Source organism: Anarrhichthys ocellatus, unplaced genomic scaffold (assembly GCF_004355925.1).
Source record: "Anarrhichthys ocellatus isolate YVR2014 unplaced genomic scaffold, GSC_Weel_1.0 scaffold9, whole genome shotgun sequence".
Lineage (NCBI taxonomy): Eukaryota > Metazoa > Chordata > Actinopteri > Perciformes > Anarhichadidae > Anarrhichthys > Anarrhichthys ocellatus.
The window spans coordinates 8,861,771-8,889,169 of record NW_022280039.1 but is presented as its reverse complement, the minus strand read 5'-3'; the positions used below and the strand labels follow the sequence as shown (position 1 = coordinate 8,889,169).

General features: G+C 40.6%; 1 protein-coding gene across 1 annotated transcript in view; it reads right to left on the bottom strand.

The window, feature by feature from the left end:
- Positions 1-27,399, bottom strand: part of LOC116384597 (transmembrane protein 132C) — a 142,693-nt gene that overhangs the window by 57,502 nt on the left and 57,792 nt on the right. Inside the window, exon 3 of the mRNA XM_031849414.1 lies at positions 5,499-5,694. Coding sequence (XP_031705274.1) covers positions 5,499-5,694 — 196 coding nt within the window. The remainder of the gene's footprint in view (positions 1-5,498; positions 5,695-27,399) is intronic.

The window sequence follows — 27,399 nt, the reverse complement described above, 5'->3', positions numbered from 1 at the left end:
ACACACACACACACACACACACACACACACACACACACACACACACAAATAGGGACAAACAGACTGTGACGTAAAGGCATTATTACAAAAGGGCACAGGTAACGGTTCAACTAAAATCAGATGGGATATGCAGGTTGTCAACATGTTGTCTCATTTTCATCCCTCCTTCCTTTGTCAATCAATCCAAACTTCAGACATTGGTCTGGACTCTAGCAGGACACCTTGCCGCTAACATGCAAAAGATAAGTCCATTTTAATTGAATGTATTCAAATCATGCTGATTTCACAGAATAAAGTAAATATTTTTCAGTCTCTGTCTCTCTCTTCCTCACTCTGAGAGGTTGTGAAACACCCTCATTCCAGGCAGAGGTATGTAATGGCGCTGGTAGGGAACATAACACAACATTATTACTGATCCAATTTATCAGCCGCCAAAATACCTCTAAGAGCAAGGGAAGTGTAGCAGGCCCATTTCTGACCTCCCTCTTCATTCTGTTTTTACCTCGTCTAACATGACGGATTGTTTTGTCCCTCTTTCTCTGTCCATTTGTCTCCATTATGTCCTCTCATGTTTTGTCATTATCACAGAAATGGGCCCCATGTAAACCAGGTAAAGTTATAGATTCATAGATGGAACTAACAATGACCGCATTCACATGAACACAAAGCTGTGTCTTATTAGGATTCTGATTCCACTCAGCGAGCACTGAGACGCTGTCCTTGGTGCTGAACCTTCAGCAGTCGCAACACCTCTGTGCTTTGCTGCATCTTGCTTTATGCAAGGATGCAGCACGGACTTTAACTATTGATAACAACCCCTACGATCTCTACATACTGTACAAACTATTTAGATCAGCTTTGATATTTACTTAATATTTTTTGTTGAGAGACTATACATTTTATGTATATACCAGTGTCACACTCCTGTTGGAAATAAACACATTTCAATACTTTAAAACTAGTACTACTACTACTACTGCTACTACTACCATTATTATTATCATTATTTTTACTATCAGCATGATGCACGTCACATCTCAAGACTTGCCAATTCTAGATACCCCAACGGGAAAAACTGAACTTGGAACATTAACCTAATTTTCTTACACATAATCAGTGTGGACAATGTGGACATGTATTCATCTGCTGCCTGGTGAGCAAACAATTTTAAATGATTATTTTTTAATAAATTTGAATCTCTGTCTCTACCACTTCAAGCTTCTATTAAGCTATGCAAATAGCAACTGGGCCAATAGGAATTTGTTTTTGTCATATCCCGTCTAGTGACATGTTGATGTATTCTGTGGGCCCTTTAAGACAGACTGTGTGATATCCTCAGTCAGTGGGAATCCAGTCGGAAGCTACACTTCACAGACTGTGCAATGCAGTTAGGGCAGGAAAAAGCAATTGCATTAAGAACCAACAGTGGATTTATCAGAGCTGTGTACTGTGTGAAGCAAAGGGTGTTGATTTAGCTGCCTCTTAAATATGAATGTTGTGTATTGTTTTTAGCCTTGGCTTAAACATTATTCAAGTTTATGGCCTTTCTCCCTCCTCAAAAGTCTTCAGAATAAAATTTGAGAGCACTGGCTATGGTTCAATAAAAAGGAATGTTTTTCACCAACCGACCATGTTTGAAAGGCATAAATTCTGTTCAATGACTAGCTGCCACTGTGGGTTGTCTTTCAAAGCATTGACTGCAAGTCTACTTTTTAGAGTGTGGGATTCACATTTTCACTTCCCCAAAAGTTAGCATGTCTCCTGCCCCACCCTACTGTTCCCTTTAAGCTATATATATATATATATATATATATATATATATATATAAAATCCACACTTTGCTGCAGCAAGGGGGTTGTGAATCATTGTGATACATGATGTGTTTGAGGGAGCAGTGACAATAATCACACAGCATAGGATATCTGGTACAATGCAATAATGTTTTTCCTTTTATTTTTCTGGTTGAGGGCTAAAAACTGCAGTAGATTACAAAGCCAATATTTTTGGTCCTTTTTTTCGAATTTTTGTTTGACTATTCACAGAAATATCGCACCGGTAACATTATTAGAAAAGCTAGTCATTGAGTGGACTAATGCCGGCAGCCTTGTCATGGTATTGACCTCAAATGAGACGTGTTGTCAGTCTAACTCTGTTTCCATCTCTCTCTGGCTCTCTTTTTGCGTCCCCCCCTCCCACTCTCCCTAACTCTTTTTCCTCTCCTCTCCTCACCTTCCCACTCTCTAAAAGATGAAACCAATTTTTCAGCCCCCGCAGGAGACAAATTACTCCTAATAATCCCTTGTTTCCTGAAGAGGGACTCTTTCTTTCCCACTCAGCCAAGAGACCAGAACTTTAATGTGTATGCGGAATTAGGAGGAAAATGTCAGCGAGGGCTCGGTGATGATAGGCAGTCTTCTGCTTTTCATTATTGCCCTGTAACAAGAGAACTCACTGCATTACCACATCGGTATTGTTGATAAGCTGACTTTTGATTTGGGAGATGGTAGAAGAGTTATGAGAGTTGAATCACCCAGGCAGATCAGACAGAGAAACAATGTTTAAAGCTGAGTGCTGAGTGCTCCTGATGCAGTAATGTGTAGTTTGTTGAACTATGTAACAGCTGTAAAGATCCCACATTTTGTCACATGGTTGTACATTCTGTGATATTATACTTTTATTCCATTCCTCAGATGTGGAATTGTTTAGGAAGGAGGATGCAGGACATTGTGAAAGCTTTTCACACTTTGAAGATTCTAACTCATAATTTGATTCCTTATCCTTCCATCCTCCGAACACCCAAAAACGTGGCTGCTTTCATCTCAGTGACCGTCACAGAGACCCCTCTCAAACAACCAACTAGCAATCAACACCTGGTCAGCTGTTTTGGTAAACAAATTGGGTGACCCCAATGGCTGGTGATAGCAGCCATTTTGATGCTTTTAGCCAAAGGAGAGGGCCAGTGAAGAGATGGAGGGAGAGCAAATTAAACTGGGAGAGTAGGTGTATGTAAACAAAGATCAAAGATATGTGTATTTGGTTGTGTGTGTCCTGTGTTAAAGTTGACTTACATTAATATACCTAAGTAACAAACATACTTATTTTAACTGAAACCATTATCTTTTGTTCCAATTCATAACGTGTTTAAAACTTTGACCATTTAACTATAACAGTGTACTAGCAGGTGCAGTTTGGCCGGTCTGAAGCATTTGAATGATAGTGAGAACAACTGAAACAACTATTTAATGGGCTGATAACACTCAAATGATTAAATGCAATTGCTTGTATACCAGACGGTAGTGGACGCTAAGTGATTTGATCAGTATGAAAATAGTGAATAACGCCAGGGCCTTCAGAGTTACTGGATCTCAACCCAACTTAAGGCTTATCATAGGAGATTTTGGACGCGTAAGAAAGTGCTCTCCACCTCCGTCATCAAAAAACAGCAGTAACTTTGGGAAGAATGGTGTTCATCCCTCCGGTAGAGTTCCAGAGACTTCTAATCTAAGAGGCATTGCAGCTGTTATGGGGGCCTGTGGTTACTTAGTCGTGCATTGCCAGACCTATCTGGGTTGTTGCATACTAGCATACAAAAACTATGATCCTTGCATCGGATGGCTATTTTTCAGTTCGTCCATGTATATTGTATCTATCCCTATTAAATAAACCATAAATAAATGAAGTCTACACAGCACTGTGTCAGCTCCACATATTATCATTCTGGTACAGGGTAAAAAACACTCTGGCTTGTTTGTATTTCTTTAAACCAATCACAATCGTCTTGGGCAGTGCTAAGCACAGGATGCAGCGATGGTTTTCCTTAACTTTGTCACCTATTCCTATTTAAATCCACAAAGGGACCAAATTGATTCTCTTCTGATGGAACAAAAGCAACCAAGAAATTGTGTGTTATTCAAAATATAATCATGTAAAAGGAGAATTACTTCAAGGCCCTCTTTGTCAAGTTGGTGGTAATTAATGACATAAACAGACACATTTTAAATTGACGCCTACAAAGCTCAAGGCTCAAATGTAAATACCAACTTAAATCCATGATTTTTAATAAAAAATATAAATGCTTCTGTTTTAACATTACTCACTCCAGAGCACTATTCACACTGCCCCCTTTAAAAAAAAAAAAGCTAGCAAAATCCCAACAGCACTGCTATTTGAAATGATGGTTTCAAGCTTGCTTTTGCAGTGTGTCAAAGAGACAGGGGTTGCAAAAGCCCTGAACAAAATTGGGTTTTCTCACTAGGGCTTTGCTGTTTGAAGGAGGGCTATCAGGCCAGATTAGCTCTACCTCAGTGGTAATGGAACTGGGAGTATTTTGAAAAGCATCCTCCTCCTCCTCCTCACTTTTTAGCCTGAGGTTCTTGGTTGCTGTAGCCAGAGCAGTGTTGTCTGTTAAGGGATGTGTCTGTTTTGATCTGTGAATGTAAGAAGTAATGGTGAGACATGTTACAGATGAAAGCCGACCATTTTAAATGCGATCTTTTCCTTCACCTGACCCTGTCTGATAAAAGGAAGAACAAGTCCAAAGTCATCATTTTTATGTAAAGGTTTGCTCTCTTTTCCAGACAGGAAGCATTGAATTCAACTCAGTTTTGACTTTTTGATGCCAAATATACCTAATAAACCTAATTACCTAATGCGCAGACATTTGTATTTTATAAAAGTTTATTTTAACTTTATAATTGTATTTATACATTTGAACATTATTTCAGTTTTGTATCTATACGATAGGAACTGCTCGTGACAATGATTTGCCAGCAAGGAGAAATAATGGGAAATGTAAAGATTGGAAAGGAAGGGAATGAGAAAGAGTAAAAAAGTGTATTGATGATTTTCTTTGTCGTCATTCACTTTCTCAGAGTTGCATTGTTGCATTTTAATCTAATTACATCACATTATTTCTTTCTCTCTTCCAAATATGCAAATAATGACTTATGTTCAGTTTTTATTACTTTTTATGTGAACTTAATATTTTTTTGTCAATTGTTTGTGTCAATGCTTCTTATAGTTACACTAAAATCTAGACTCAAAATAGGACACAATGCCTATGAAGACCTAAAGAGGCCAGCTGCGCTTAAGGCTCACCAGGACTGACACCTGCCAGCATGACGCATACACGGGGGAAGCATCAGTGCATGAAGGTAGGTGTGTAAGACTGTACCTGCTTGGTTGTGTATCCATATTTGCGAGGCTGCTTGTCATTTTGAAACCTGTGAGGGTGAAACCTGCTGTGTGTGTGTGACCAGGAGGCTTGTAGCAACAGGAGGGGGTAAGCAAGCTGACCTTTCAAGCTTTGATCAACCTGAGGGAAGGGGATGAGCTAGAGGTGTCAGCAGGAAGGTTAGGAGGAGGGAAATGGAGGGGAAAATCTATTCCAGCATAAGAAATGTGTGCTGCTGGGTATATCAACATGTATGCTCACCGATATCAGGAATGCAATTCAATATCTATCTGTATCTGTGCTCATCTATCAGGTCATCTCTTACCTCAGCTAGTGGTACGATTCCCTGTATGTCAGCGTTGCTGATGTAGAGGTGCGAGACTTTCTCCGTTTGCCTGGAAGATGTCTGCATGCCAGTTAGGTACTCGACGTTCCAGTGTAGAGTCTGGGTTGGCACCAGGTTGATCACATTATCCACCTCAAATTCCAGCTGCATCACCTCATATGACGGAGTTTCCAACCTGCAGACACGGAGAGAAAGGGGAAGGAAAAAGAAATGTATTTTTTCAGGATATTTAAATCTTTTACATTTTCTGTATTTCCTGCAAAGACCTCATCTGAAGAGCCCAGATAACTACGCTGACTGGCCAGACAATGTGAAGAGTGCCCTGGATAAACATTTCAAAAGAAACACTGATTACTGGTCACATTTTAAGATGATAATGCTTGCAAAGTGCATTGTAAAAACACAGCAGCATTGGTGACCAAAGAATATCACTCTCAGGTCTCATTTAGGTCAACGCAACCTTTATGTCCACTTCCTCATAATAGAACAATACTCTGTCACAGATAATGGTAACTTTAAGTTCAGGATTTCGTTTTTGTCAGCATCAAAATATATTGTATCCCAAGTCCAGAGTATTTGAGTAATCAGTGAAACAATAAAAGCCCTCAACAATATTTGGAGCTGAGAAAAAATAAATCTGTTGTTTACGTCCCCGCCAAGCATCTACTGCTCCTTGTGAAGATGTAATTATGATGATAATAGAGGTGATGACGGCGAGGATCTTGATGATGGCGGTGATAATGATGTGCTACTGGCTTGAGGACTGCTCAGAAGAGGACAATGCTATCCACACGTGCACATGTGTGTGTGTGTGTTTCAGTAAGTGTGTGTGGGAGAGATATGAGGAGTCAAATAATGGCATCCAAAAATAATGAGACATTTTACAACTTAGGAGCCATTCTGCTTTATGCTTTATGCACTCTAAAAAGTGCATTCATTTGCCTCTCTCTTTATGTTGGTGTGTGTGATACTATTGTTCTGTTTACAATGCTGAAGTTCTGTGTTATTACCACGGACTAGTAGCATTGCTAAATATGTTTTTGATGCAGGTTCATAGCTACGTTATGTTAGCTTAGCTTAGCATAAAGACTGAAAACAAGGGACATAGCTAGCCTGGCTCTATCTAAAACAGAAATAAATCTCGCTACTAGCACCGCCAAAGCCACTGAGTGATTCCAAGAGACATTATCAATCTTAAAATCATTACAAGGATCTATCATTTATTATCAAAATAATCTGTTAATAACATCTCCAGATAATCACTTCCAGTTTCAATTTAAACTTTCTACCTGGCACCTTTAAAAAAAAAAAAAGAAGGAAATCCTGTCATTAATTCCAACTCTCTATTCTGATTCCTACATACAGAGATTTGTCATTTTGACAACTTGGATTCGTGCTGCACATCATGCCCTCACAGCTTTGTAGACTCATTACCCGCTTTTACTCTCTGCCTGTCAGACTGCTTCTCTGCTGCTAGTGTGAATAACACACCGTTGTATCATTTGCCCCCACAGAACATCTTTGCATCTTCTTCTTCTAGACCTCAGCCAACGATGTCATAGTTATTTGGAAGTCAGGGTCCTGGCCAGATTCAGAATGAATCAATGAATGAATGACCAAAGACACAAAATCAAAGAAAATGCCCACACGCTCAATAAAATGTTCAGTTGGTTGTGCTTTTATCTGGAGCACACAGAGCAAAAGAAACACGGCAGTTTTAAATAAAACAATATCTGAAATGTGACAGTACGTTTTCCACGGTCAAGATAGTAGTGAAATATACGCACTTACAGTTCCCAGTGAGAGCATCCTGGGTGGGATTTTAGAGATAAACATTAAACACGCACCACAGTCGACTGTTTCACAGTGTCACGAGAGATGAGTGTGTGTGTCTAGGCAGATGGGGTGAGCGATGTCTTACACGGATAGATTAAGGAGGGAAAACTGATGGGTGTCAGCTCCCCTTGACCTCTTCCCGATCCTTCCATCATGCTTGCTTTTCTTTCATCTACCCCTCCCCATATGTCTGCTTCTCTCTATCTGTTACCAAACCCAGCCTGACATCATATTATAGTCATCCCGTCTTTCAACAAAAACCACAATTTCACCCCAGCCTGCCTACATGGCTCCCCTTTAAAAAAATCGTTTTTTATTTCATCATTTTATCATTATTGCATTAGTGGCTTTAAAAGTGGCAAGCTCCTGTTTTCAATGGCTGCTATATGGGACAATAAATGATGTTATTGCAGATTGCGATAAAAAACACAGGTAGTGAGTTGATCATGGTGAATTTCCATGATTGGGATGATTGAGAATATCCTCATGAGTGACTTGAAAAATCTGTCTTGCTCGCTATCAGGGAAGTTATATTTTCATAAACCCATTTTCATTGCATTTTGAAGTATCACGTTAGAAAAGCTCTATGGAAATGACAAAAATTCAGTAAAACTTCCTCAATTGCTCGAAAACGTTTTTATTATTATGTTGTTTTGACTTTTTTAAAAAGAGTTGGTGCGCTATGGGGATATGGAAACATCTTTGCTGAATAAGTTCTGACATAGTGAACATTTAAATCACATGATAATGCACAGAAACATGGCTGGTAGAAGCAACAACAGGTATGTGTGGCCCGATGAGACCGAAGTAGAAGTAAAGAACTAAAACTCTCTATTTTTCTCTCATAGATGGCGTCTTGTTTTGTTTCCGGTTCACAACCTCTACTTCTTCTATTGTGTTTAGTGGCAGATTACAGCTTTGCATAAAGCGTGGTCTACACCGCCAACTTCATATAAACAATAAATCTTGTCCCCAAAAAGGACAAAATTAAGATTACGCTTGTGGAACCCATATAATGGCCGTTTCTGAATCACGGTTAACTCCTGCTATTCCTGATTCTTTTCTCTCAATACCATCTATAGGAGAGATTGCACTGATAAAACTGGCAATGGAGTTGCTTTTTATGCGAGTCAGAAATGTGTACACTCAATAACACAAATTGAAACTGAGACGTTGCAATTGGTTGTAAATTTGACATGTCAACATGCAATTACTGTCACATAAGGCCCCAAATGTCAGTGCAAGTGTTTATTTATCGCTGCCCACTGATGTCGTAAATCCGTAAAAATGAAGGAGCTTGTTATATTGGGTGAAATCAATCTGGACTGGAATGTCAGCTCAGAATCACTGAAAGGTACCGCAATAAAGCTCGATGTCTATCAATTAATCAAGGAGCCGGCTATAATCTATAACACTCGCAGTTCAGTCCTTGACCTGATCTTTACAAAACAACCCTCTAAATATGCACCGTCTTAAGTAATTCACACCACAATATCAGCTCACTCACTTATTCACGCTGTTAGGAAAACCGTCAACACCCTGAGAAGCCCGACTCTCCACTTTATCTCAAAAATATCAAACTCAAAACTACTTCAGTTTAATGCAAAAATCAGAGAGATTGATGAACTGTCATTTGACAGACGGGAAGAATTCTGAGTTCAAATACTACGAAAAAACTATGTCACTGCCTACAAGATAATCATGGCTGACTGAACTACAAGAGATAAATTCAGAAATCCTGCAACTATTAGAAATCGATATTCTTTCTCTCAATATAAATAACTCCTCGGAAAACATGGGAGAGTAACAGACATTTCATAGAGCTCAGCAAAAAATACTACTACTGAACTGCACAAGGCTATGGCTGTGCATTTTCAAAAATAATTATTTAAACTGCCCAAAACCTAAAACATTATGGCACTGAAAAAGACACAGAAAAGACATGTAAAAAGAAAGACAATATCAATATTTTTTAACAATTTATCAATATTAATTTACAAGGCACTCCTACTACTGAAGTGAAAAGATTGTAAGTGGTTTCAATAATTATTTTGTTACATCTGTTCAAGAATCCCCCCCCCCACCTGTTTCTTCTTCTACATCCACCAACTTTCTTTCTCCGAGATCACACACAATGAACTGTCTGATATTTGGAACTCTTTGAAACATTCTCCCGCTTGTGATGTGTATCAATTAAAAATGCATTTTCTTGAGACTCATGCTGACGGCTCTATGCCTCTTCTCCACTGTCTGATCAACCTGTTTGTATGAGGCCGTATATCTTTACCTCCGGCTAGACAACTTCTCAAATCAACACCATTTTTAAATCTGAGGCTCCAACTTTTGTTTCAAACTCAAAGGCCAATATCCTTTTTCCAAGTTATATTTCAAAATGATTGGAAGGAAAGTCGTAAGGGTGCTGGACAGATGTGTTAACTTATAGTATTTAAAGAAGATTTGGTGTATCCTTCCAAGTTGGACTAAGTCCTTATTGGACTCACATCAATGAGTGGTGTGCGTTCTATCTAAACATCCAGGCCTGCATTATTATTATTTAACATATATATGTACTTCACTCAATAAAGGTCGTGTTGTTGGAGGCATTTCATTGATTTTCATAAAGCCTTTGATACAGCGAATCATGACGTCCTGCTGAGCAGACTCAGCTCATTTCAACATTCCTCTTCTCTGGTAATGATGCTCTCCTCATATCTATCTAACTACTACACACATCATCCAGCCATTACATTTTACTCTCACACCCAGAACAATAACTCCCCTCCACCACTTAATGCTCTACATCCAAGACACAACTCAAGTCAGGAATACATCACAAGATCAATTTTGCATGCACTTATTCCATTACTGCCTTGCAAAAGCAATTATGGTCAGAGATCTTTTTTTTTCATACGTACACTAAAATCTGGAATGAGATCCCATATCACATTAATACAATAACCTCTATTACACATTTCAAACAGGCATATAAGCACTGTCTGATGGAAGAAAATACCTGCCACTACTGATTTTACATATTGCTCTCTCCTCTTAAGTCCTCTCCTTTGTTATGTCTGCACAGCTGTTTGTGTTCGTCCATCTTGTTTTGGTTTGTGTTTGCTACGGTAATGTTATTCTGTCTGTTATGTGCTGCAGAACAAGAACAGAAGCCTGGCTCGACTTGATGGGTTTTGGGCGGCAGTAGTTAACATCATCATAGGTGCTCGGCTAAATGAGCTCAAGTCTACAATCTGGTAATTATTTATGTTCACATTATATGATACGGGGTGGACGTCAAACATTCCCATGTTTAGGACTTCACATCATGGGACGACTCAAGACAACTCAATGACTGTAAAGTTAAAGTGGCAGTCCTGATCCAATGTAGACACGCGGATCGCACGCTCCAAAAGCGAGACAGACGCCATCGAGGTACACGAAGCTCCAAGAGACAGGAGCGCGACCTCCCAAGCATCTTGATGAAGAGGATGAATGCGACAAAGCTGGCGTTTTCCACACGTTTTTAGATGCAACATGTGAACCACAGACACCCAGTTTGTAATACTGCAAATATATAAATATTGCAATACTTTTCATCAATGGGCAATAGATTGTGACTTAACTGACATGTATCGAAATTAAAATCTTCGAGATTTAAAAGATATTGTGCATTGACAATATAGCACCCCATCCAATAAATGTGGGTTAAATTGCCCTAAATAACATGCTTTGGCGGACGGGAAGCATATATGTTTGTTTGATATTGAGGAACTTTGTTATTATTAAACACCAACTTGGATATATCAGAACTTCCAGAAAGACAAAAATTGGCAATTACGGTTATTATAATGTGACAAAGCAGCATTTGTTGTTGGTAGTTGATTAGTTGAGGTTATCTAGGATATATTTCTACAACAAGCATCACTCTCTGTCTTTGTCAGTCCAACTACCCTCTCAAGCCACCCTGTGCAATCACAGGCCTCCGTCAGATAAAGTGTCATGAGTGCCTTTCTGAAGGACACACTAAAGAGTTCAGTATGTGATGCTGTAGAGTAGCAAAGAGTGACAAAATAAAAAAGAGACATCTTTGTCCACATCTTTTCACAAGATACAATGAGAATTTTGGTGAGTGTATCCATCAATATGACTCGTTGTTTCAAGGACACTGTAGAAGTACCATTATTTCATAATTTTCTAGGGAGAAACCTAAACTACAGCAGAGGTTTAGACACATACACAGCGAGACACAATGCTCTGTCACTCTCACTCTCTGTTCATGTCTCTCTCACACTCAGACACATGCACACAGGCAATACACAAGCTACACACCTCTCTCTGTGTCTCGCACATGCACACACGTGCTCACGCACACACGTACAAAGAAACACCCAGAAAATGTTGAGTGTGTTTGGGTGCAGTGTAATCGCTGGAGCTGAAAAAGCAATGTGTCTGCAGTGACAGGTTCATTCAGGTGTTAGCACTGTCCCAACCACAAGGCTCCCAAACAATATTACACTGTCCTCTAGTGTATACCTGTTCGCCTACACACATACACTCTCACACACACACACACACACACACACACACACACACGGCAACACACACACATTAGAACATTGTTCAGCAACACTCAAAACCAACCAAACAAAACTAGTGCAGAAGTTGTCACTTTCTCACCGTCTGAGTGTTTTTTCCTTCAGGCAGTGCTGACCTTGAGCTATTATCCCTGTTACTGACAAAGTGATGCGGGTTTTTTCTGTCGGTCTGAGAGGTTGAACATGCGTCATCTGATCTGGTTTCAAACCCCTTTTCTCATAGACTTCTATACAATCAGACTTCTTTTTGCAACCAGAGGAGTCGCCCCCTGATGGCCATTAGAAAGAATGCAAGTTGAAGGCACTCTTGACGTTGCTTCACTGTTCAGACGCGGAGGTTGCTGCCTGTGGTGAACATGCATTTCTATTTAGAAGGGAATTCAATTCAATCTTATTAGGTTTGAAGAATCAGAGGAATTAAAGAAGAAGAGAGCAAGAGAGAGAGAATGGGTGTATGCAATTCCATTTTGTTTAAATGGACAGTTTAGCAATCGTGTAGGGAACTGTTGATGCAGACTTGAACATGCAGATATGAACAATGCATAATGCAGTGTTTTAAATATAAGTCATATTCATTGAAATATAAGTTCATTGGCTGGCAAGCAGTAAATATATCCCATGTGCTCACTTTCAATTGCAACACAGTAGGCATAAACCTGTGTTTTGGTGGGTTGCAGAAAGGCATTCTGGGTAGGTTTAGATTCCCCCGCCTGAGGCAAAAGGTACATGGCAAAGAAAAAGTGGTTACACCACCGCATAAATTACAACAATGCTTCACAAACAACTCTTTGAAAGTAAGAATCTGAAGGTGGACTTTATTGCTGACTCACCTGTGGTGCTAGATAATTGAAATAGATTTGATACACAGCGAGACAGATGGGCAGGCATCTTTTTGATAGTGAATGTTTTCTGGCTGGCCTGGCTTAGCCTATAAACCCAGATAAAAAGATACACGTCTGGCAGCAGAGTGTGTCTTGTGAGACTTGCAAACTGGACTCACTTCTTAAGCTTGTGTTTAACTGGCTTGGCCGTTCTGGAGTCTCAGAGCTGATTAAGAGAGATGATTGACAATTTTTTTCCTCTGTTTATCTATTTAGCCATCAATTAAACGATTTAGTTTCCAGGCTGGTTCAACAGAGATACAAAATCTTGTTTGCAGCCTCAATGAATTAGTTCTCTCCTCATTCTTAGTCACCTTTCTGTTCTCTTCACTTGCATGTCTGTTTTTCCATTTTTCCATCAATTTTTCTGGATTTTGTGGGCCATTTAACTCAGACTTAAATATCAACAAATCTCGAATGGATTGCCATGGATTGCACGGTTGAACATTGAAACATTAATTTTGTTAGACAAGACGGGTTTCTGCCAGCTAGTGTATTGCAAGTCGAGCGGCCCGTAACATTAGCGAGTAGAGCGAGTGAAAGAGAGAGAGAGAAAGAGAGAGAGAGAGAGAAGAGAGAGAGAAGAGAGAGCGGGCGTGTGAGTAACAGTAAAGGGGTTAGCCCGAAGTTAGCAACAATCTTGGCCCAGGCTCACTTAAGGTGGGCTGACCTTTAAGGTGAACCATCTATTCTCATTTAGTGACAAGCAGCTGAGTCAAGTGCAATACCTAGTGGTCAAATTTGGTATATTGGTCCAGTGAGTTGTTCGGCTTAATATAAAGCCTGTTTGAACATTTTTACACTGGCCTAACTCAACTGCTGTGTCTTTGTCTCGTAGCAAGAGTGTGTGTGTGTGTGTGTGTGTGTGTGTGTGTGTGTGTGTGTATTCTCGTGCTGCCCCCTGGGTCAGTGCACCAAGTATCCTTTTCTTTTGCTCTTATAACAAATGACTGCCGCACACACACATGCATACCTTGAGACACTTCCAATAGCCTCACCGTAGACGTGGATACGCAGTCAAGGTCAGTTCATCTGTGTGTCACAGCTTTAATAAGAGACACACAAAGCATTTGAGATGTTTCTTACACACACATCCTCACACCATTGCTTGAAGGATAAAGTCAAGTCTCACAGTTAACTAGGCTCATTGCCGTACCCAATATATGCCAGATACACACACACACACACACACACACACACACACACACACACTAGATTACTACCAGAGCATCTGATCTGAAACTGATTAGTTTTACTTTCTCGGGAGGGAGACAGATTTCACTCCTGTGTTCCCTTTAGAGTTTGATTTTAAGTGTTGCAATATTCATCAGTGAGTATAAATTACTTTTGGAATAAATATGAGCACGGTGGTTGATTATGATAGAGTTCCACTTTTCCCTAAAACTTGTACTGTTTTCAGAGGAGTTCAGCTCAGTGTGGCTCCTCAGTAATTCACACCCGGTTGCTGACCCCTCGCTGGTTTTTCCTCCTGAGGAGAAGCAGGTAGCAGCTAAAGGAAAATCTCTCCCTTTGAGTCACCCTCAAAGTTGCAAAAAACACACACACATGCACGCTCGCACAATGTAGCAAGTGCAGGGAGGACAGGTTGTCTTATCAAAGTGTACTGTAGGAAAGTGGTGGTCTCAGGGGAAATTCAAAGGACAATAGAGAACAAATACACACACACACACACACACACACTAACAGACATGCACCGCTGGCAAGGCAAGAGGAAACATCCCCTGGGAGAATACAAGGCAGAAAAGAAAGGATGGAAGAGGGAGGAGGACAAGAAAAAAGGCAAAGGCAATTTTTTTCTCTTTTTGCTCAGAGAAAGTTGTCACTTAGAGCATTTCCCCTCAGCACCCGCACAGCCAATGGCTGACAGCAGGTGTGTGTGTGTGTGTGTGTGAGAGAGAGAGACACACAGGGGGTTTTGTAGAGAAACATTTGATATGAGACTACCACAAGATAGAGGTAAAGGATAGATAGACAGAGAGACGAAGATAAAAAGCACTACATGGAAACAGAGGTAATAACACTCTCTCTTTCTCTCTCTCTCGCTAACACACTCACACACGCTCACACACACAGCTGTCAGAGATGTGTTAGCTACAAACGGCGAGACAGAGAGAGACAGAAGAAAAGGCAAGACGACGCCAGGCGGAACCACAGGCCGACAACACTGTCACAGCCATCACCCACCTTCACCTTCACTGTGTTTGTATGTGTGTGTAAGAGAGAGAGAGCGAGAGAGCGTGTGTGACAGCTGGACGCAGAGATGCAACGCACCATCGTAGACAACCCCTGTCAGTTTGGCTTAAGACAACCCCGAACTGTGTCTGTGTGTGTGTGTGTGTGTATGTGAAGAGCGCATATCAGTGTGCATTTTTGTGTGTATTTCACCTCAACCTGGCAGTCCATCAGCCATTCACACTTAATTTCAACACCTCAATGTGCACTTGGTTGCACACAAGCAACCATTCATCCAGCGCGCACACACACACGCACACACACACACACACACACACACACACACACACACACACACACACGGACACCCGCTGAGTCTTTTTAACCTGGTTTAGCCTCCACTGACCAGCTGTCAGATCTGGGTTGCCAACAGTTACCAAGAGCCCTATAATGTCAAGGGAAATGGAAAAGAAAGATGATAGAGACGGCGAGAAGGAAATCCGGTGCTATTTTAAACTCTCTAGTAGGAAGCCACATTAAAAGAGAGTAAAGTAGTAAAGACTTAAAGACTGATCTTGTTTATGCAGCATGTAAAAGAACAGCTGTGTGTTCTCAAGGCCAGGTAACCTCAGCTGAAGGAGCAAGGATGAGTTGACTGTTTTCAGTTGTGCTGTTTTACTCAGTCCTTTGATTAAATGTTGATCTACTTTTTTTAAGTAGTTTCTTCTCTCTCATATATAAATATATGAATATGAATATGTAGGTAACTAAACATAAATGCAGCTTTGGGTGCAATCTAACGCCATTACTTTAAATATGCCACAATGTATCACACCGAACCATGCCCAATCTTTAATTTATCATATTATTTTAATGGATTATCAGATGAAACAGCATTCAGTCTAATTTATTTAAAAAACAAGTTTAAAGGTTGCAAAGAGTTCAGAATGTGTGTGTGGGGCAACATGTCTGGTTTATAAAGAGATTCTTGTATTTATAAAACTCCAGTGATAAAAATGTCATGAATTGATTATGCTCAATCATTAATTCAATAAGTTTATTACATAACTGTGTTAATAAAAGATTCAATAAAAATTCTATTTAAACATTTGTCATTTAATTTTCATTTCATCCAGCCTTTATGAATAATAATGCACTTAAGAGTTACTGTTGATTTTATTCATCTCCAGACTAAAGTGAATCCATAAACATGCAGATGCTTACATACAACATTCTTCTTCATGTGTTATTCACATCGACGCATATGTAAATAAGCTTTTTTAGAGACAAGAATATGTATTTTCACATAGATACACACTATTTGTAAGTCCAACCCTGACGATGTTTCTATTCCAGTTGTGGCCCCTACTGAGTAACTAAGACACACACTGAATAAAAACACAAGTTATAAGATAATAGACACAGAAAAAAATGACACACTCACAATCTCTTTCTTTCTTATATTTCGGTGCAACCTATCTAATACATTCGCACAAACGGAGACATACACATCCATGCCACACCGCACCAAAATCACACCATGTGATAACACACAGATAGTTACAGTTCGCATACAATTGGCTGCAGCTAAAATCTACACACGTACACACACACAACCAATGAAAATTTGGTTTAATTTAATTTAAAAAAAGATAATAGCTTGTTGTTCCAGGCTTCCCTTCAGCATTATTGCCACTGTTTGAGCCAAACTGACATGAATGTGAATATTTAATATTTTTACGACAGAAAATTCTTTTATTTACAGTTTTTTTTGTCGACACTGACTGTAAAGGACACGGAAGGAAGACAAGTAAATCTATCTGTGTGTGTGTGTGTGTGTGTGTGTGTGTGTGTGAGAGAGAGAGAGAGAGAGAGCGTGAGTGAGTGTGTCCAGGCTGTCCAGATACAGTCAGGTTGTCACTGAAAAGACAAAGGGGACTCTGGGGGAATGAGTTTGCAATATCAAAGGAGGCATGCGCGCGCGCACACATACACACACACTTACCCCAACATACGTATAGCATTGTATGCACATACAGTCATACAAGACAGTTTGCTTTACAATAAGCTCTAATTTGAAGTGTGTTACTTGTGAACACATTTGCACACACCATATCCCGGTCCTGCACTATTCATTAAAACTTATACATGTGACACACCAATGCACGCTCTCAAGGTGAGAGTTAAGAGGATGTAAGAGGACAGATCAATAGCACTGAGAGAGACACACACACTGACACGGTGACCTTGATAGTTACACCCCTCCTCTCTCTCTCTCTCCGCCCCCGCCATGTTGTTATACAGAATAGGTTTCCGTCATCCCCTGAAGTGCCTTGGACCTTGGATTCTGGATCCTTTCCTTGACGAAGGAGATGGCGAGCCTCTTTTGGACCGTGTCATCCCTCATCCCCGAGGAGGAAAACATGCCTTCCTTCACTTCCTCATTTTGATGACACTACTGTGGTGGTGCTGCAGGAGCCCAACATTCCCCTGCTTATAGGATCAGATGCACCCAGAACTAAAACTAACTCTGAGCTCAACTTGTTAATAGTGCGAGTTAATGATGTGTTACCCTGCTAATGTTAGTCTCCGGGTAACGAGCATCACTGTAACACAATATCAACCGAGACTGGCGTGCTCCACCATATGACCACATGCACATAACCTTCCTAACTCACCGTCTCCCTCTCACACACAGAAACAGCGATGGAGGGGAGGTGAGTAATGGGCTATATCCTGGCTTGGTGGTTGTCTGATTGCAAATAGGCATTCTCCAATTCTCCAACATGTACAGACCCCTATTCAGCACCTATAGACACACACATACACACACACAGGCAAACGTCATGTCTTATTCTTGTTCTTTCTTTCTTGTACTACACCTACCCCCTACCTCGACCACCAAATAGTCTTCTCTCTCTCTATCGAACATACAGTCACGCACACATACGCTGCGCACACATTATACTCTTTCATCCTTCACTTTAAAGAAAAAAACTGCTCTCACACTCCTTCTTTCCTCATTTTAACAACAGTGACACGCACTCTCTCTTTCCATCAAGTACACACAAGGGGACAAAGCCAGAACCCCCCACCCGGACTTACACCAATATGCAACATGCAAATGCTTTTAAGACAAGCTCAGCAAAGGGACACGAGTGTGCGTCTCCACCTTTGTGTGTGTATGTGTATACATACTTAGATGGTCTCCCAGGCATCATGTTTTTTTTCTTCTTCTTTTCTTTAATAGATTTAATGTTTTGTTTTTTTGGGGCACACAGCAGAGACGGTTAAAGAAGACAAGAGAAGGGAACATTTAGCCAAGCCCGCAGAGCTCCAAAATGGAGCTGGCATTCATTTGTAATTACTTGCATCTTGATCTCGAATGTGGCTCACTCAAACATCTTGGATAAGAAGTTTACTACAAGCTAACTTATCAAGCGAGGCATCACATTTTAATTTGAGTAAAACAGAAAGCTTTTGCAGTTGACGTGAGCCTTCCATTCAACACCAAAGGCATGACATGAATAAGTCACACACAGGGCTCGCATGTAAAATGTAAATGCTTTTAATACAACGAAATATTATCATATCAGTTGGTGACAAAGGAAGATATAGAAAGATATTAAATTTAATTAAAATTAATTAAAGTTAAATACTTTTAATAAACAAATATGCCATTGAGTAGAGCCACATAGACTCATAAAGCCTTACTCTCCTTTTTAATACATTTTAAATTTGCCATCCATAGAGGTTCTGTGTATTTAATGAAAACATAGTTTGGTTTTGATCATACTGGTGGTTGCGCTGCATTTTAATTGCCAAAAAACATTTTTACTCTCTTTTTAATTTGCCACTACTTTAATAAATAACTGATTGAAAACATATCTCAATATTTAAAGAAAATCTGGCCATTTCTGTGATTGTTGGATGACAATAATCTGCTCCTACTTGACAACTGAGAAAGAAAGAATAACAAATAAAAGATAGCCGGTGAATCTGAGAGAGGAGAGGAGAGTGAAACAGATATCCGGAGACAAACGAGAAGACGATAAGACAGACGGGAAGAGATAAGATGGAATGAGGACGAGAGAGACAAGTGAGATACAGAAACTCCGACAAGACGAAATAGGACAGAGGGAATGAAAGACATACAAGTGAGCCATAGAACAATATGCAGAGAGAGAATTCATGCCAGGTTCTCGGCATCAGACTCCATTAGGACTGCTCTGGTTTGTCTAATTGCTGCAAAATAACAAGATATGAATTATCATCTTGATGAGATACGGATGATGAGCCGCTAACAAGTGAATTCCCGACGTTCATTTCCACATATCTCTGAAGAGCTCATTAAGTCCGACACATCTCCTCCCACTCAGTTACCTCACACAACCCTCTTTCCTTAAGCCAGCAACTTCAACTCTGATCATTTGACAGATTGTCGCTCAGTAACTTTAAAAGGATTTTCATATGTCATGTTGGCCTTTTACAACAAAGTCTAACCCTCAAACCAGTCCTGATGAGTTACATATAGGTTAAGACTATAAAAGTGAAGACTAAAAAAGTGCAACAAGACGAAGAAACCTGAAATGTCTCTGCAGGTGAAACAAAAATCAAAAAGGGAAACGTGATGAGAAAAAAATCAATGGAGCATTATGGACCGCATGAACACTTTTCTTTTCCCTCCACACGCCATTATGTACATACACTTTTCTTTCCATCTATTAATAATTATCTTTTCTTTGGCAGCAGACAATTCCAGTCCTCTTTTGTCATTACATGTAATCATCAAACTACCACTACAGTGGGATTCTGAGCTGCTTCTAAAGCAAGACAACTTTTTAAAGATAGAAAAGACGCTGGACGGTTTCTGGGTTTGTTGTATTAAACATATTCGGCCTGGATTTTGGAGCTCACCATACAGTTTTTGTTATGATTACAAAAAAAAACTTTTAACTGAAATGTTTAGAGTTACAAAGCTGCCTTAAAAAACAAAAAAGCTAAAACCTAAGCAGACAGAAATATCCTGGCTGTACAGCATGTCAGCTCTGATTTACACTTCATTGGTTCCTATTGCGCTTAAATCCCCCTTTGCCAATCTCACAAACACACACACACACACACACACACACACACACACACACACACACACACACACAGTATTGATTTGTGGGGGCTGCGTGAAAAATCTGGTGCAAAAGCAGAGTCACAGCCACCAAAACACACACACACACACAAACACCCACAAACACACACGCATTTAAAATCAAAAACCCGTACAAGTGCAGTCACACGTGTAATATTTGACGCCGTCACCCCAACATCGTCACTTAGTGACCTGTCGTGCTCCGTTTTGTTCTCACACACACACACACAGACAGACACTCTCTAACCTTTCCTCCGTGTCTGTAATCAGATATTGATTTAATGCAGCACTAGGTATCACATCCATCTCTGCTTTTCTCCATCTTCTCCAATATTTCTGTGCTTTTATGATATTTGTCCGGGAGGCGAAGACACGCCTTTTGAGGTATGGGCTACTTGGCCCTGCCGGGATCAAAATGAGATTTTTTTCCTCTAATTTATTTGAGCAATGACCATTTCTCTTGGAGGGAAAAAAAAGAATGCTAGGCTATTTGTAGCAAGGTGAGCAAGGATCCAGACCATTGCACCCCCAAACTATTATCACGATGTTTCTGCTCGAGTGTGTCGTGTTTTGATTTGATAGCTTTTTGTTTCATTTACCCCATCCGGGGAGGTCAGAGGTCATGCTCGCCTAAAAAACAGATCCTTAGAGCAGTGTCTGGGTTTTGCTGTTCTGTTTGATGTGTGTGTGTGTGTGTGTGTGTGTGTGGGGGGGGGGGGGGGGGTTGTAAAATAAAAGCAAAACAATTCCCGTCATTGTGGTGGCATTTAATTACTGTCGCTTAAAACTAAAACTGTTACTGGGGGATTCCTGCTAGCTTAAAGTTGCACACCATGTAGCTGCTACTTACTGTGGAAACAAAATGGAAATGTAGACCTTTTAGCACAGTGATGTGTTTTGTAAAAAGCAATAATCCACTCCACACTGTGATTTACAATGAGGTAGAAGAGCCAAGAGGGTTTTAAGTAATCTGCATCTTGTGGCTTTTTGCTTGAATAGGGCTCAACTCCCACAGTGAACATTAACCGTGGCATATGCAAAATAGCCTGCATAACTTCTGTTATTTTTTATTTTGTTTGTAATGATACCAAATCAAACATGGTCGTGACTACAGTACAAACTTCCCTCCAGTGGATTTCCCACTGTTTAATGACCAGTTATGTTTACTTATTATACTCCCTGCACTCTGGATCAGAAATCTATACCAATCTGCGTGTGGAAATAAAGAATCTAATTTATTTTATATGTAGGGGGGAGATGTAAAGACATCAATTAGTCTAGCTGATGTTACAGTGTTGCAAAAAGTAAAGAAAAAGAAAAGAAACGGCAAGGGGCCGGGAGAGGGAAGTGAAAGAAAGAAGAAACTCTTACAGCAGTCAAACACAACAAACGGCAAAATAAAGACAAAAACAAAAGAGAGGAGGAAGAAAGAAATAGTTTGGCAGATAGACACATACTGTGTGGAATTTTGAGAAATGAAAAGAGTAGAAAAGACTTTTGATGTTCTTTAATGAAACATATCACAAGAGAACAGAGGAGCAGCTAAAGTCGGGTGGACTTTGCTTGTTGTGGTGCACTGACTGGCCTGCAGCACTCTGCTTGAATACTATAACAAGGACAGAGTGTAAACCAGGGGGGTAAAGGCCCCGACATGACATCAGCACGACACAATATGGAAGCGTGTTAAAAGAAAAAGTGTGAAATTAGAAAATTGACATGGTAGGTTTTTTTAAATAAAAAAATGAAGCAGAATGGTATCTGTTATAATTTATTCGTTTGTACATGCAACAAACATTTTGTGCAGTTAATGTGAAGAAAATACCTCTGTACAGACAAGACAATTGGAAATGGGCAAATTTAACAAGATGGTTTTAAAATGATGATTTTTTACTAAAACCTGATTTTACATAAAAATGTCATCAAATGGAATAAAAAAATATTTCTTCCACTCTTCTGCCTGTAGGAGACTCCTTTTGGTTATTGAAGTTATAAAGAAGCACAGACAGTTTTGAGTGCATGAAATTACACACACACACACACACACACACACACACACACACACACACACACACACACACCTATAGTATTGCGCTTGTGTTATACTTTTGAATCTTTTTTGGTTAAAGAGTTAAATCAATTATCTGTGGACGGGATGATGAACAGACTCACACTCCCTCACGGAAACTCACACTGGTGTGTGTTTGTGTCTTTGGGGGAACTCCTTTGTGTTGTCATTGCTTTAAATATGTCTTCTTTGTGTCACACTGGCGGAGAAGCTCTTTGTCTTGACGGTGAACTCATTTTCATTGTTTTTATCATAACGTTTTTATTGTTTTTGCATCAAAATAGAAAATGACTCAATCGCTGGGTTTATATTGTGTGATGGATTTCTGCATCCCCCCCCCCCCAACACACACACACTGACATACACACTCGGAGAGAGACTCCGAAAGAGAAAAAAGGAGAAAGAATGAATTATTAATCACGCCGTCTAATTATGGTGTGTGGCCGTGAGAGAGAAATGATCTTGGGGAAATCACATCTAACAGTCATTTATCACAACAAATAGAGTGAAAAACACTGGTTAGAGGAGAAAAGTGAGCAGAGAGGACAAGAGAAGGGGGGAGTTAAAAGGCCAGCCCACTGCTATCAGACTTTACTATTAAAATATGTTAAGGAGATGCAAGGATAGGGAGTGGAGAAGAAGGGTAAAAGGAGAGTCTAAAGTAAGGAATCAAGAGATGCTCAAGGGAAACTGGAGCCCCGTCAGAGCTTCTAAATGCCCCCTAAAGCTGGGTTTACAGGGCGACACATTGTACCTAGACAAGGCTTTGATATAAAAAAAAAGGTAAAAATAAATGTCTCTTATCTAGTGGAGCATATATGTAAACTTAGTAAAATCGTACTTGTATCTGTGTTATTTAAATATGAAATAAAATTACTGAATCTTACCAGAAGGTCAAAGTTTGGGCCAATAAAAGCATTGCACAAGTCATTTCTCTCTATCAATGTCCTTGCAACCACTGCAGCCGATAGCATCCTCCCTTCTTTGCTCATACAATGCAAACAATATAAGAAGTCAACCCCACCAGTTAATTATTCAAATAAATGGGGAGCGATAACCGCTCTAACAGCAGCTTGTATATGCGTGGGGTTTGGTGACATCAGGTCATTTCCAGCAGAGCCTCAACTGAGTACAAGTCTCATCAGCCACAGTCCTGGAAAACACCTGTGTAGGTGTGTGCAGACCTTTAAAGTTTAGGCCAGCACAACATCTTGGCTCTGGGTCTAAGTAAACCTTTATCAACGGCCCTTTTTCAGGGAAGACATGTTGGCACAGTAAAACCACGGGTATAAATAATAAGGTGCAATATGCAGGCTTGGAAGCATTTCTATTGCTTCTCATCGGCTCTCAGCATGGGGCATAACAACACACAGAGAGGGAGATCGACTTCACGCTCTGCTCAGGTAGACTTTACTCCACTGTATTTTTACATAGCAAATATTTGTTTGCTGCTAAATTAATGCTCTGAATCCTGTACTTTTAATGATGGCTGAATTCCAATTAGCTGCTTCAGGGTCCTTTGTGCATTCTGGCTCACTGTCAAGGCTCACTGGAACACTTGAATAAAACAGAGCAGATGTTAATAGTAACACCTGATTTTTGCTATTATATCAAAATAGAATAAATAACAAGTAATTTTCTGGAACTTCATGGTAAATCCATCCACCAGGATCCATCTATCCCATCTCAAGCCACATACTTTCTGTTTCTTCTACTACGACTAGAGCTACTTTTTAGTTGTATGTCCTCCACATAATCCTTAAGTGGTGTGAAATACATACGGCTGAGCAGTTTTTCAGAAGACTCATTACTAAACGCACATGTCTTTTAAGGTCAGGTGCATTTAGTCTCTCCTAAGTGTTGAAGTGTTTCTGACTGCAATGAGCCCCATAAAGATTGTTACCGAACATTCAGTCAAAGTTAACGCTAATTTACGATATACTGACAAAGCTCAGAGAGGCCTTCGGAGATCTATTTTCCAACTGACAAAGCCTGACGCCCTCTCTTTCGCAATTACACACAACCCTTCCTCCCTCCAATGAATCACCATTTTGGATTGTGCCTTGCGTATATTTAGCCACTAATAATATACACAGGGGCAGCTGAGCCGTGCCATGATGTGCTGGGCTGGGCTGGGCGGAGCTGACAGACTGACTGAATCAGGCCAAGTATCAAACCCAGCCTGTCAGCCATGCAGACCAATGGCCCACTCAGGCCTTTAAAAAAATAAAATAAAACACCAACTCCCAGAAGGCCGGGCTCTTCGCCTCTCCGCCTCCTCTCCCTGACAGCTCGGAGGGAGGTGGAGTATGATGGTGAGTGTGTGTGTGCACGTGTGTGTAGGAAGACGGGATTCAGGGAGAAAGATGGAAAAAGAAGAGTGATGGCACGAGAGAAATAGGAGTTTGGAGAGCGGTAGGAGTCAGAAAGACAGATAGGAAGAGAGAGAAAGACCGAGCGCTACTGTACCTCTGCTTCCCATCAAGGACACTGTGTTCATTTTCCGTCTGTCACTGTACAACAATGGCAGCTATAGAGGAGCTGAGAGACTTTCTGTAGTCACTTATCGGTATATGTGTGTGTGTGCACATGTGCAAGCATGCAGTATACGTGCTTCTGCGTGTGTGTTTGTGTCTATCTGTGAACCGCCAGAAGCACCGTATGTCAGATGGTAAGTGGTCTGGCCACAGTGTGAAACGAGCCTGTGGGTCCAGTTCCCCTGCTCACACCAGTGACCCTGTCAATCAAACTATCGGGGTCAGGGAGAAAGAGAAAGAGAGGAAGGGGAAAGGAACAAAAAGAGAAAGGAGTTGGATGCCCCATCATGTGTGCATGTTTGTGTGTTTGCATTAATGCGTCTTATATCACAGCTCCTGCCAACATGGTTTCTCCTGTATAAGGCAGAGCCCGGCTTTCAGAAAGGTCTCTGTACACACACAAATACACAGGCACGCACACTCCCACACAGTGTTCTTGGAGTCAACTGGCAAGTAAACGCTGGGACACTTTGTGTGTGTGTTGACACCTCTGGCATTAGAACACTTACTGTCAATTAGAGTGGCGGGCAGACAGGTCACTTTATGGAGGAGACAGTGAGAGACACGGACAGAGGGGAGAGTGACAGTGAAGAGGTTTGGGCTTCTCATTTTCTTTGTTGCGACGCCGCACAGAAGACGACTAAGTCAGACTCACAATGTTAGCAGCTCTCACGCACACATAACAGATGGCAAAAGCAGCAGCTGTGAATACAAAGACAAAGTATCCAGCGGTTTTTGACTGGTTGTAGAAGCAGCTCACATGTGTCTGTCCAAGTGTGTAAATATTATGCTGGCTGTAGCTCAGACAGGCATGTGTGCTCAGCCAAGTTTCCCTGGACAATGGTTAAAGGTTGAAGCCAGGCCAGTGGATGCATACAGATGAGCAATATAAAACATTTTACCCCCAATATTAATTTCTAATCCTGACAACTCACAGTTCAAATCATCCAAAAGAAATGTTTTCGCATTTAAAAATGCTGAAGATTGAAAATAGATTATCCTCGTCATCATGTCATCATAAGTGCATAAATGTGTGTCGGACATGCCATGGAGGCCAAAGGTTGAAACTTGGTGTACCTGCACATACTCCATTGACTATGCATTGTCATTGTGCTGTCTGTTTGTTGCATTATAACTATAGTGATATTATGCTGTAGATGGCACTGTTGTTTCCCAAGCTTTTAGTATATTTTCTTTATAATTGTGAAATACTTGATTTACTTCCCCAGGATACAATATTAGCCATCTGTCTGTCTATTTAATCCTTCTCTAACTATTCATATAAATGTGCTTGTGTTTTGTACACCACCTCACTGAGTCGCTCCTCGAAGTAAATGCAATATAGCGATTCCCATCGGTTTCTCTTGTTGTCATTGAGTTAGGAGGAGACAAGAGACATTGTTGTAGTTGGGAATTGTAAGCTACCACATGGTGGTGTGCTCCAATAACAGCGCCTTCAGACAGCAGGAAACAGAAAGTGAAACAACAAATCACAGACACACAGAGGCAGACAGAAAATGAAAAGTCAATGTGCGAGCGAAGAAGAAGGATGGAGAGGAATACAGAGAGAAGAAAATGAATGGCCCATCTCCATAAAAGTAGCCGTGCCTCTCGAGGTGGGAGCCGGGCAGCTAAAAGTCAACAACCGGAGAATGGATAGGACTGATTGAATTTATAGGAGCTGCTTTCTTATAGGAGATCAATGCCGCACACACACACACACTCACTCACACACACACACACACACACACTGAGGGAAAGTTCATGTTGGAAGCAGATTTGTTGTCCATCAATACCTCAGTTCCTCCTGACTTCTGAAGAATTAGTAGAAGTGAAAAGCAGCAGCACAGTTTAAACTTTATTTGCTCATGGATTGTTGACTGAGCAATAATCAACTTTCACACATTTATGCAGTATGGGCTTTCAGAACAACCACAGTCTGGAGAAGCTAAGCGCCTTGCTTGTTGAAAGTTTTTCAAAGGGTGATGACAGCGTTTTACCTGCACTTAACCTCCTGAATGTCTTGGTTAATCAGTCGATCCAGGATTGGAACCTGCAACCCTTTAATAAGCCACAGGAGCAGCATCTTTATACCATACCGATTGGCCAATTCGCGAGCAATCTGATCTTTTTCGACTGATTTTATTTACAAGGAAACCCATTTAACTCGAGCTTGTGCGCAGCACTTAAAAGTGGCATCTTAACTGACTCGCCAGTATGAAGCTTAGCGACAGTAAGAGCATTATTCATTGTGAAAAAAACATTTTTTTTCAAGAAACAAATGCACACACTTCTGCTGAGCCTAAGTGGTGAGTCCAGCACCATTAGTTACTGATGAAAAATGAGGGCAGGCAGGAAGACAGCAAGAGAGAAGCGAGACTGAGGAGAGCGCAGTGCGGGGGCAGCGGGAACGAGAGGGAAGAAGAGAAAATTAGGAGAAGGAACAGAGAGCTCTTTGCAAATCTGTATGTGTGTGTAAGAAGGAGGGGAGGAGAGAGAGATGAGAGCCAAGAAGAGGTGGCGAAGAAGTGAAACAGGGACTTGGTTGTAGTGAGAGAGCAAGAGGCGATATAAGAGGTTGAGAGAGAGAGAGAGAGAGAGAGAGAGAGAGAGAGAGAGAGAGAGAGAGA